The following is a 12,376-nucleotide window of genomic DNA, read 5'->3' as shown; positions in this document are numbered from 1 at the left end:
TACGGAAATGTTACATTATTTCCTTCTGGGAAAATCCAAGTTATGTATTAAAATTACAAACACTGTTAATGTAACAATGGTCTCATTTTTAATTGAAATAATATCCCAATTCTGCTGAACCTGATGGTACAGCAAATAAGATTTAAAAAGACACTACTATTTTGACTGAGTTCTGAACTGTTAAAAGCTTCAGCGTGTCATATTTCTTCCCATTGTTCTCAACTGATTATATTGTTACTATTTTCATTTCTGATGCCTGGAAAGTAAAATAGATTATGTAAGTGAGCATTTATTTATCTAACACCATTTCAAGTTGTCTTGGTAAATAAATGCTCAAAGCCAGAAGCACTACGCATTTGTGCAAGAGCCATGGTAAAGCATTACAAAAACATATGTATTCCAGATTGTGAATGTTGTCCATATTGCAGACAACTAAAGCAATCTTAGAAGTAAAATGTTCACTGCTGATATAAAAGATAGAAAGACTATAAAACATTTCATTTTTAGGGCCAAACTGATACCTGCAATTGACAAAAGTTTCAGAAAAAAAATAACAAATATACTACAAGGAGACTACTAAGAGGAAAGAAAAGGAACTAACATATATTTAACACTCACTAAATGTGCTAAGTGATGTTTTCCTCTTTCTATCCCATTACTGAGGACATACTGTATGCTAAACTCTTTCATTCATGAAAGGTCATTTTAACTTGCTCTGTAGTTCTTCAAAATTATTACTATTAATCTTGTTTTATAGATGAGAAAAACAAAGCTCATGGAAGTCATTCAGATACTAAATGATGGACCCATAATTTGAACAAAGTGTAATAACATGGCCTGTGTATTTTCTATCACCACAAATGAATTCTAAAATGGCTCCTCTATACAAAGCCCACATATTTGGCTCAGTTTAATATGAAGGTTTTATATTTAGTTGGGCTTTTAATTCCATACAGATAAAATTCTTTGCAATGAGAATATGAATATGGGTTGTGATAAGGTCAAGCTTCAACTATCATAAGGATCTATAAAAACAAATTTACAGAGGAAAAATTCCAATTGACAGTTGAGTCAAATACATTTTTGGCAGACGTAGCAAGGATATACATATGTTCTAAATAAAGATGATTGATAAATATTTCCCATAGTATCTTCTTATATAAATAGAGGAAATACTAATGGAAATGTTTAGCAATCCTATTCACACTGAAAAATTCCAAAAGCATGCTGAACACTAGCAAAAGAATTCAAACATGACAAATAAGAGAGCGAGCAAGTTGGAAAAGATATCTAGCAAGAACTCGGTGACTATAAAAAGCAGATCATTTTTAATATGCCACTCTAAACAATGCCTTCTATTGTAAGATACAGAGGGATTTTGAAGTTTTCCAGACTGATAAAAACCTAGCAGTCTTCCATTTTATTTATTTTTTTTTAAGTTCTAATCCCTCACCCTCAATTTCTCTGCCAAAAAATCTACTCCTTTATCTATTTTCCCACTCAATTACATACCTGTGTGGAGAATATAGTCTTTTTTTATTTTGAGAATATGGTCTTTATCTTCCCTCTCAATTACATATCTATGTAGAGAATATAGTCCTTATTTTACTAGACCTCAGGAAGAGTGAATTGAATTAATCATATTCCTCAAAGAACATATTTGTTAAATCTGAAACTTCTTTCATTAATCAAGAAAATGCAATTATAAAGTGTTAAGGATATTGGAACTCTGGTTGTGGCCATCAAAGAGAAGATCATGAAACTTATTTCTCATTCTATCCCCCTCCCAGGGAAGGAAGGGAGTAAGGGAGGTTCTGTGAGAGAAAGGACTCTGCAACATCAAATTCTCCCCACCAACAAGAATCCTTACTTGAAGACTGCCTTCTCCAAACCAGGGCAACTGGTGAGACTATTTTAGGATGGGCCCCTCCCTCTGACTGCTGCCACTGTTTTCACCTTTAGTTCTGATACCAATGTGGGTTTGGGTATGCGTGTGAGAGTATGATAACAAAAAAGAAGACAGGCTAGGAAACAAAGATAGGGAGAAAGAACTCGATAACGAGAATGTTTTTGTCATTATGAAAATTCATACATTGTAAGCTTCAGTGACATTCAAGAAATGTAATATAGCTAAGTAATACAAAATAGAACCTAAACAGATCCTTCCAAAGATTACTAGTGATAAAAGATAAGTGTGTTTGTTCAAAGGAGAGGGATAAAGGCTTTACATCATGAAATCCAATTGTCAAAACTGATTTTTGGTGTGTTTACAACTACAATATCCCATCATTATAGAAGGCAAATTCAGTGGAGAGTTTACATAATCAAGCCTTGATGTGCTGTTCTAATTCAGTTTCATTTGTGTTTCTTCCTTGTTGTCATTCTTTAGGCATATTAAGACAGAAAAAACACAGCATGAACAATGCAAAAAATAAATATCAACCCAGATAGAAAGAATAAATGGTACTAATAAAAAGAAGGTTCAGAATGAACATATTTATAGAGTATAGAAAAGTACTAAATACAGTACCTACATTAGGAGGGGTCAAATCTGCATTTCACAAAGCAAAACAGGAAAGTATTATAAATTATGAGACAGATAACAATAGCCCACACACAACAAGACAAGTAATGAATATTTAAAATTTTTTCATGTACCTTAAAAACATTAAAAAGAGAACAATACTGGAGTCAAACTGTAGCTTTTAAAGGAGAAAAAAAAAGCTACAAAATAATTATTTTTCCAATAGATAATTCATTGTCCATATTGGTGGTGGAGTTATGTTATGTGGTCATTTAAGAGACTACTTTAAACGTATGATAGTTTTACTGATGGAGAGATGACAGACAAGTAAGATTTACCCCAGCATTCTCTTTTAACAAAACCAACAATGACTTTCCTTAATACGAACTTTTTAATGAATGCACATGCCTACACACAGTAAACTGCATCTCCCATCACAATCCCCTACCTCTGACAGCAAAGTAGGTCACTACCACAAGAAGATACATACAGTGAAGCAATTAAAGGCAGAAAGAACATACCTTCCAATAAATTCATATCGATGTCATTATCAGGCTTGTGTAGGCATGGGTATGTGTTAAACAGATTAGCTACAAAAGCTAAATTAAGTTTAGGATTGCCTGAAACCACATCTGCAGGAGTAACAAACTGTCTGCAGCCCAGTTTATCTGCTTCTTGAAGCATGAATCCAGCACGCTTTAGGTCATTTTTCTCCTAAACAACAAAATAAACAAAAATGGTCAACATTAAACTTTTGGTTGGCATAATTTTTTATTGACATACATATTTATTATTTTCTTTCTTTTTTTAAAATTAATTAATTAATTTATTTGACAGATAGAGATCCCAAATAGGCAGAGAGGCAGGCAGAGACAGGGCGGAAAGCAGGCTCCCTGCTGAGCAGAGAGCCTGATGCAGGGCTCAATCCCAGGACCCTGGGATCATGACCCGAGCCGAAGGCAGAGGCTTTAACCCACTGAGCCACTCAGGTGCCCCAACTGACATACATATTTAAAAGCAAGCAATTTTCTGGAAATATATTAAATGATAGATTAAAACAACCTCTCAAATTTTGTATCAGTCAGCTCCTACTGGTCAAATTATACATAATTTGGTCAAGATCACATATCAGAACACCTTCTGGCTAAGAGGTTTAGTTATCTCACCCATTTTACTCTGAATAATATTTCCAGTAGACTCTTTTCTCAATGAAAAACAAGTTGGGATACAAATAGGAAATTATTAAAATTAAAAGAACAGGACTTTTCACAAGTGCAAAATCCTGGAAACAAACCAAATGCTTGTCAACAGGAAAGAAGACAAACTGTCTCATATTTACACAGTGACACTGAACAATGTGAGTGACTCTTAGCCATATATGTTCAAAACAATACTAGGAATTTAACTACTTTTTTTTTTTACAAAAAATAAATGAAAAGTAAAATGAAAAATTTAATTTTGTAAGGGATATATTTGGCTGAAAGAAAACTATATAAAAAGAGAAGCAAAAGGACAATGAACATAAGACTGAAGATGGTGATTATCACATTAAGGTGAGGCAAAAAGATGGAATAGGGAAGAAGTAGAGAGCTAAACACAAATTAATATGAAGGTCTTAGCTTTCTTGTTGGATTGATGGTTCATACAGACTTGTTAAAATCTTAAAACTACAAACAAAAATAAATAAAAAGAGGCACATCCATGGACCCATGATAAGATTATATTATGACTAAGAATTATAACTTATCTCATTTTGTGTATTAGTTACAAAAAAGTAAAAATGTAAATGAAATCAGAGAAAGCAACAGGTTCAATCCTATTAAACAATATAAAGTTCCTAACGTAGACATGAACAAATTATAATATGTGGACCTTATTCAGATCTTAATTCAAATAAACGAGAAAGAAAATTTGATATTTAAGAAGCAATTGGAAATGTCAATGTAGACTAAATTTTTTTTTAAAGATTTTTATTTATTGGGACGCCTGGGTGGCTCAGTTGGTTAGGCAGCTGCCTTCGGCTCAGGTCATGATCCCAGAGTGCTGGGATCGAGTCCCACATCGGGCTCCTTGCTTGGCAGGGAGCCTGCTTCTCCCTCTGCCTCTGCCTGCCTCTCTGTCTGCCTGTGCTCATTCTCTCTGACAAATAAATAAAATCTTTAAAAAAAAAAAAAAAAAAAGATTTTTATTTATTTATCTGATAGACAGAGATCACAAGTAGGCAGAGAGGCAGGCAAAGAGAGAGGGAAGCAGGTGCCCCGCTGAGCAGAAAGCCTGATGAGGGGCTCGATCCCAGGACCCTGGGATCGTGACCTGAGCTGAAGACAGAGGCTTTAACCCACTGAGCCACCCAGGCGCCCCAAGGTATTATATTTTTAAAGTTTCTTTATTTTCTAGAAATACATATTGAAATACTTATCAATGAAATGATATGATGTCTAGGATTTGCTTCAAAATAACACAGGAGAGGGGTGCCTGGGTGGCTCAGTGGGTTAAAGCCTCTGTCTTCGGCTCAGGTCATGATCCCAGGTCCTGGGATGGAGCCCCACATCGCATCGGGCTCTCTGCTCAGCAGGGAGCCTGATTCCCTTCCTCTCTCTGCCTGCCTCTCTGCCTACTTGTGATCTCTGTCTGTCAAATAAATAAATAAAATCTTCAAAAAAAATAAATAACACAAGAGAGGAAGGATAGGTGATAAATGACTAAAGACTGATTATGAGTTGATAGTTGTTGAACCTGGGGGATGAGCACAGGGTAGTTCATTATACTGAGTTTGTGAATTGTTTTATTATGTTTAAAATTTTCCTTAAGTTTAAGTTCTAGAGATGGATAGTGGTGATGGCTATACACACTGCAATTGTACTTAATGCCAAAGAACCATACACTTAAACATGGTTAAAATGGTAAAAAAAATAAAAAAAAATTTATTTTCTAAAAAATAAAAAAAATTTTAATTAAAAACTGTACTTACATTAAATCCTGAAAGGTCAATGTTAATGGCAGGTTTATCACCCTGTTCACCTTTAGGTGCAATCTGATTAAGCAGATGAAAATAGGCTCTTGAATCCTTCAAGAAAAGACATGAAATAGAATTTTTTAAATGAATAAAAACATCATTTGATTTAGGAAAATAGTACTCAAACTGAAGAAATTGTCCTCGTCTTAAAGAATGGAATAACTTAGTAACTTCTTACCGACAGGCTCCTGAATGCACTATGCTGGTATCACACCTCACAGCTTCTGGCAATACCGTTCCCTATGCCTGGAATACCTTTCCTCACCTTTTCATTTATTTATACTCCCACGCATCCATTAAGATTAGGGTCAAGATATCAAATAAAGGGCTAGTATCCAAAATATATAAAGAACTTATCAAACTCAACACCCAAAGAACAAATAATCCAATCAAGAAATGGGCAGAGGACATGAACAGGCATTTCTGCAAAGAAGACATCCAGATGGCCAACAGACCCATGAAAAAGTGCTCTACATCACTCGGCATCAGGGAAATACAAATCAAAACCACAATGAGATACCACCTCACACCAGTCAGAATGGCTAAAATTAACAAGCCAGGAAATGACAGATATTGGAGACGATGCAGAGAAAGGGGAACCATCCTACACTGTTGGTGGAAAGGCAAGCTGGTGCAGCCGCTCTGGAAAACAGCGTGGAGGTTCCTCAAAAAGTTGAAAATAGAGCTACCCTATGACACAGCAATTGCACTACTGGGTATTTACCCTAAAGAAACAAATGTAATGATCCGAAGGGGCACGTGCCCCCGAATGTTTATAGCAGCAATGTCTACAATAGCCAAACAATGGAAAGAGCCTAGATGTCCATCAACAGACGAATGGATAAAGAAGATGTGGTGTGCTCTGGAAAACAGTGTGGAGGTTCCTCAAAAAACTGAAAATAGAGCTACCCTACGACCCAGCAATTGCACTCCTGGGTATATATCCTAAAGATACAAACGTGGTGCTCCGAAGGGGCACGTGCACCCGAATGTTTATAGCAGCAATGTCCACAATAGCCAAACTGTGGAAAGCGCCTAGATGTCCATCAACAGATGAATGGATAAAGAAGATGTGGTATATATACACAATGGAATACTATGCAGCCATCAAAAGACATGAAATCTTGCCATTTGCGACGACGTGGATGGAACTAGAGGGTATCATGCTTAGCGAAATAAGTCAATCGGAGAAAGACAACTATCATATGATCTCTTTGATATGAGGAAGTGGAGATGCAAGGTGGGGGGGTTTGGGGGGAGGTAGGAAAAGAAAAAATGAAAAGATGGGATTGGGAGGGAGACAAACCATAAAAGACTCAATCTCAAGAAACAGACTGAGGGTTGCGGGGGGGAAGGGGGATGGGAGAGGGTGGTGGGGAAATGGACATTGGGGAGGGTATGTGCTATGATGAGTGCTGTGAAATGTGTAAACCAGACGATTCACAGACCTGTACCCCTGGGGATAAAAATACATTATATGTTTATTAAAATAAAAAAAATTAAAAAAAAAAGTACAAATAAAAAAAAAAAAAAAGAAGATGTGGTGTGTGTATATATATATATATATATATATACACACACACACACACAATGGAATACTATGCAGCTATCAAAAGAAATGAACTCTTGCCATTTGCAACAATGTGGATGAAACTAGAGGGTATTATTCTGAGTGAAATAAGTCAATTAGAGAAAGATAATTATCATATGATCTCCCTGATATGAGGAATTTGAGAGGCAGAGTGAGGGTTTTGGGGGTAGGGAAGGAAAAAATGAAACATGATGGGATAGGGAGGGAGACAAACCATAAGAGACTCTTAAACAAACTGAGGGTTGCCAGGGGGAGGGGCTATGTAGAGGGTGGTTGGATTATGGACTTTGGGGAGGGTATGTGAAATGGTGAGTTCTGTGAAGTGTGTAAGCCTGACAATTCATAGACCTGTACCCCTGGGGCAAATAATACATTATATGTTAATAAAAATAATTAATAAAAAAAAAGATGAGGGTCAAGTATTATCTTCTGGAAGCCTTCCCCCATTTAACTCAGACTGGCCCTGTGACCTGTTCTGAACAACAGAATGCCGGGCAAGTGAGGTACTGGGGCTCCCAAGCCCAAGCCCTTAGGAGCTTCTGCTTGCTCCCTCTTGAAGTGAGTCATTTTAAGCTATTAAGTTCTGAGTGGCTTGTTATATAACAATAGATAAATGAATTACCCATCTCCTAGATGTTTATCTCCCTGTATAACTGGTCAGCTTCTCAAGAGCTAAATCTTCGCATCCCCTATGCCTGGCATATGACCCTATAGGAGGGGTTTAATAAGTATTTGATGAACTGAATTTTAAAGTAAGAGAGCCCCCCAAAATATATATTTAAATGAGCATACAATAGCTGAAAGCAGAGAAATATAATGTCACTTCAAAGAGACTGTCATCTAAGCCCATTATGACAAGAACATAATCTGACTGAAGGGGTTAATATATCTAGAGAGAAAATACAAATAAATGCCAATGCTGATTAGTCTGGGTGGGGAAAAAAGCATAGAGAAGAGGGAGTCACAGGGACCGAGTATGCAGTGCATGTCTAGGGAGTCACCATGGGAGAACTGTTAGGCACACTGAATGTCACAGTCTCTTTGACAAGCTCTCCTGATAGGGAGGGAAGTATTTCAAGCCATTTTGGTTGAGAATCATACCTGAAGAATTCCTTTTGTCTACTTATTCCCTGTGTCCTCACATATCTGGTCTCCTGTTAGCTTGTTATTGGCAAAGTGGGAGTAAGAGTGTTGAACTGGTCAGGCCCACAACGGCCTCTAGTCCAGTGAACAGATGAATTCTCAGTCCAAATTAATAGACTGACATCCTCATTATAATTTAGTCTTTCTGTGGCATATAAAATGGGAAGGAATGCTTTAATCTGCTAGGGCTAGTATCTCCTCACAGCCAAGCTATGTTTCTTCTTAAACACCAGTAAACCAGTTTTTCTTTATTGCAAAAGAAGATTTTGTCCTTTCTATTTTTTAAGTTTTTATTTGAATTGCAGTTAGCTAATACACACTGTAATGCTAGTTTCCGCCATACAATAAGTGTGATTCAGCACTTGCAAACAACAGCTGGTGCTCAACACTGCTTAATCCCCATCATCTATTTCACCTATTCCACCTCCCTTCTGGTACCCTTCCGTTTAAGCCAGTTCTTTTTTAAATAAAAAGATTTTGCAATTATAATCGGAAGATCCACCTCAGACAGAGAAATGCAAAATTTCGTTTTTCTACCCTGTGTCCTTATGCATTAAACTTCAGTTTGAAATTAATTTTGAACATGTTTTTTTTTTTTACATTCTACATCCTTCTTTTATATCACAGTTATGAACATTAAAATATAAACCTTAATGTCTTGGCTGAAGTTTTTGATGTTGCGCCATCCTGCATTGGTCAGATGGTAGTTCACCCATCGCAGCAGTAATTCCTCTGGAGAAAGCTTCATCAGCTCTTCTAGATCCTCATTTTCATTTAGCAATGCAATCAGAGCTGAAAGGAAAACAATGAAATATAAATTCTTCCCAGAGTAAGTATATGTCAATGAAAAGCAAATATTTTTGATGATCTTACCTTCATTCCTGGAAATCTCAATATCAGCCAAAAGACCAACTTTGATGATCTGCCAGAGAAGTCCCAAGACCAAGTGAGGTTTTCCTTCTTGGAGATCCTGGGCACCAATGTTGACCACTCTACAACCGATGGCTGAGGCAGAATTCAGGGCTAGGTTTAAGTTTTCCTGAATTGCCACAAAGAAAATTACGTGTGAGAAAGTACTTTCCAAAGTCTTACTGACAAGTTGCAAAGGTAAATAAGAAGCAACAGATTGTGAAAATTCAGATTTTGAAATATAAGTAGTATTTATACAAGCAAAATACTACCACCAAAAAACAAACAAACAAACAAAAACAAAAATAAAAACCATGGTTTTAACCAGCACTTTACTACTTGATCTCATTCCCTTGCTTTCATAGTTACTGTATGTCATTTTCATTCCTTCGTATTTCTCTTCTTTCGTACATCATGATACTACATAAACCCATCATCATGAGGTAAAAAAAAAAAACTATATTATCACAACTTTACAATCTTTTATAAATGAATGAGGCTTCTTTTGGATAAAGTTTCATGGGAAACTGGTAGTATTCTAGCCAATCTATTCCCAGAGCTCTAAAATTACTAAAAAAACAAGACAGATTTAATATCCACAGTAACACTTTGCTCCTTCCCAGAGATCTTTTTTCATTCTACATTAGTATACTCTTTCAAGCCTCCTAAAGATCTAGACTATTACCACCTACTCATATTGGAAGAATGTCATCTCTAAAAATAAAACTGTAAAAGTTTTAGCTCCCTCAGACCCATCCTGTAGTTATTGCAAAACAGCTACAGAATATTTTTTCCTTATTTTCTTTAATGCACTGCATACACACATTAAAAGTAAAACCAGACAATAAGTTTGTACAGCACTGATAAATGTTGTATTTCAGAGTCAGTGCCATAAAAAGTTATGTGACACATATATCCTAAAATAAGACGTACGAATATTTTCAACATTCTAGACATTAAGCAAAGCATCCCGACACAAGATGTGAAAGAAAATAAGCCTATGGCAATTGCAATCAGAAATGGGCTTCTTCAAGAATGGTAGTTTCTGCTAGGAATATGCAATAGAGGGAGACAAGAAAGCCATGTTAGTCAACATCCAATTCATACTTCTCAAAGATACAGGAAATGGGAGTACCCCTTGGATACTCCAGGACTCACCATGTACCACCGCACTAAGGTTGTAGCTTCCTTATAAAAGAGGCTTAAAAACTTTAGCAAAATTAAAGATTATATTTGTCAAGAGAAAGGAGGGATCACTGGGGATCATATCCTGGTTCTGCCACCGAGTAACCTCTCTGTGCCTCAGTTTTCTCATCTGTAAAACTGTAGTATCCACCGTATTTTAAAGGTGCCAGGAAAATGCAGAGAGATAATTCATGCAGTTGTTTAGAACAGTGACTGCCACAGTAAGTACTTGGTATCTGTTGATACCTGGCCCTGCTCTAGAGATTTTGAGGGGTGACTATTTTATAATGTGGTGACTATGGACTCCTGCACTTTAACAAGACCTGAATGGAGAAGCTGACTACAGAACAATATAGTGAAAAAGAATAGCTCAAATTCTATGAAATAGTAAAATATGGGGTAAAACTATACAGTACTCTTATTTTCACCAAGAACAACAGCATCAAGAAAATAATCATTAATAAAAGCAACTCAATGATTACAATAATATAACCTGAATACTAGTATCTTAAGTAAAGTTCGTCCAAAGCTCTCTGAACAATGTTTGTTTGCTTGTGTTTTAAGTGGCTTCCATGCTGGGGCTTGAATCCATAACACCAAGATTAAGACCTGAGCTAAGATCAAGTCAGATGCTTATCCAACAGAGCCACCCGGGAACCCTCATTCAAAGCACTTTGAATCTTTATTTCATTTAGTACAAAATACAGATGAATTTTTATTTAATAAAACCTAGTTTTTATAGGCAACTGAAATTATGTTAAATCTGACGTTCTACATGAGTGGACCTTGAAGGCATTATGCTAAGTGAAATAAATCAGACAAAGGTAAATATTATATGACCTCACTCATATGTGAAATGTAAAACAAAACAAAGCAAAAATTACCAAACTCATAGAAAAAGAGATCAGACTTGGGGTTACCAGAGGCAAAGAGTGGGAGGAGGAAAAACTGGAGGAAGGTGGTCAAAAGATACAAACTTGCAGTGTTAAGATAATTAAGTACTAGAGATGTCATGTACAACAAGATGACGAGCTAACACTGCTGTATGGTACGTAGCAGAGGTGTTAAGAGAGTAGGTCCTATGAGTTCTCATCACAAGGAGAAAATTTTTGTCCTTTTTCTCTTTTTTCTCTCTTTTCTTTTCATTGTACCTAAATAAGAAGGTGCATGCTAGCTGAACCCATTGTAATAATCATTTCACAATATATGCAAATCAAACCATCACACTGTATGCCTTAAACTTAACGCAGTGAAATATGTCAATTATTTCTCAGCACAACTGTGGAGTAAAAAAAGTTTTACCCGGGCCTGAAACCCACTAATAAAGGACTTACATTTTACAACATAGTAACATGATTATTAGCAAAGGGCAAATACTTACAGAAATAGTGAAAGGGGTGAGCTTTTTCTTATTAATGGCTCTTTCATCAATTGTATCTGGTTCAGATAAGTTGATCATTTTGCTACAGAGAAAATGGCAATAATTAAGCTTAAGACTCCCAGTTTAAGATAAATAATTCAAGCTAAATTATTTAAGACTTTTTAGTTTGTTTTTGCAAGTAGACAAAACAGTTAAAACAATCCACCTCTTTAAAGTATACTGTGATTCATGTCAGGGACTTACTTTTTAAAATCTAAGAAATATTCTGTAACCTAAAACAAATCCATCACTCATTCCAATAGTAATCTTAGCGTTTCCTCATAATATTTTTTAAACTGTCTTGCATTTTCTTTATGTGAGTCCTATCTCTATTTAATGATCATCAACATTCAGCAGTCTGAAATGTAAAACAAACTCTCAAGAATCCATGTTCCATAAAGTAGCAGCAACAGTGTCAAAATTACTGTTGTTGCAGAAAGAGCCAGACACATGGGCTTTCTAAAATTTCAATACCTCAAACATTTTAAGAGAAATTGCTATAAAATTTATCCCCAAATTTTAGAACATATTTTATATTTTAAAATAAAGATAGGAAAATACCGATTCAATTCATAATAGGAATTTACT

The 12,376-nt window shown here is 35.9% G+C and overlaps 1 protein-coding gene across 1 annotated transcript in view; it reads right to left on the bottom strand.

Annotated features, from left to right (window-relative positions):
* Positions 1-12,376, bottom strand: part of PLS1 (plastin 1) — a 73,867-nt gene that overhangs the window by 29,588 nt on the left and 31,903 nt on the right. The window contains exons 6-10 of the mRNA XM_080822659.1: positions 11,750-11,831; positions 9,148-9,313; positions 8,924-9,066; positions 5,496-5,591; positions 3,046-3,238 (exon numbers count right to left, since the gene is read on the bottom strand). Of these exons, the coding sequence (XP_080678785.1) occupies positions 3,046-3,238; positions 5,496-5,591; positions 8,924-9,066; positions 9,148-9,313; positions 11,750-11,831 (680 nt within the window). The remainder of the gene's footprint in view (positions 1-3,045; positions 3,239-5,495; positions 5,592-8,923; positions 9,067-9,147; positions 9,314-11,749; positions 11,832-12,376) is intronic.

This window comes from Martes martes (assembly GCF_963455335.1).
Source record: "Martes martes genome assembly, chromosome: 1".
NCBI lineage: Eukaryota > Metazoa > Chordata > Mammalia > Carnivora > Mustelidae > Martes > Martes martes.
The sequence above is the reverse complement of the archived record's forward strand: the minus strand, read 5'-3'. Positions and strand labels throughout refer to the sequence as shown.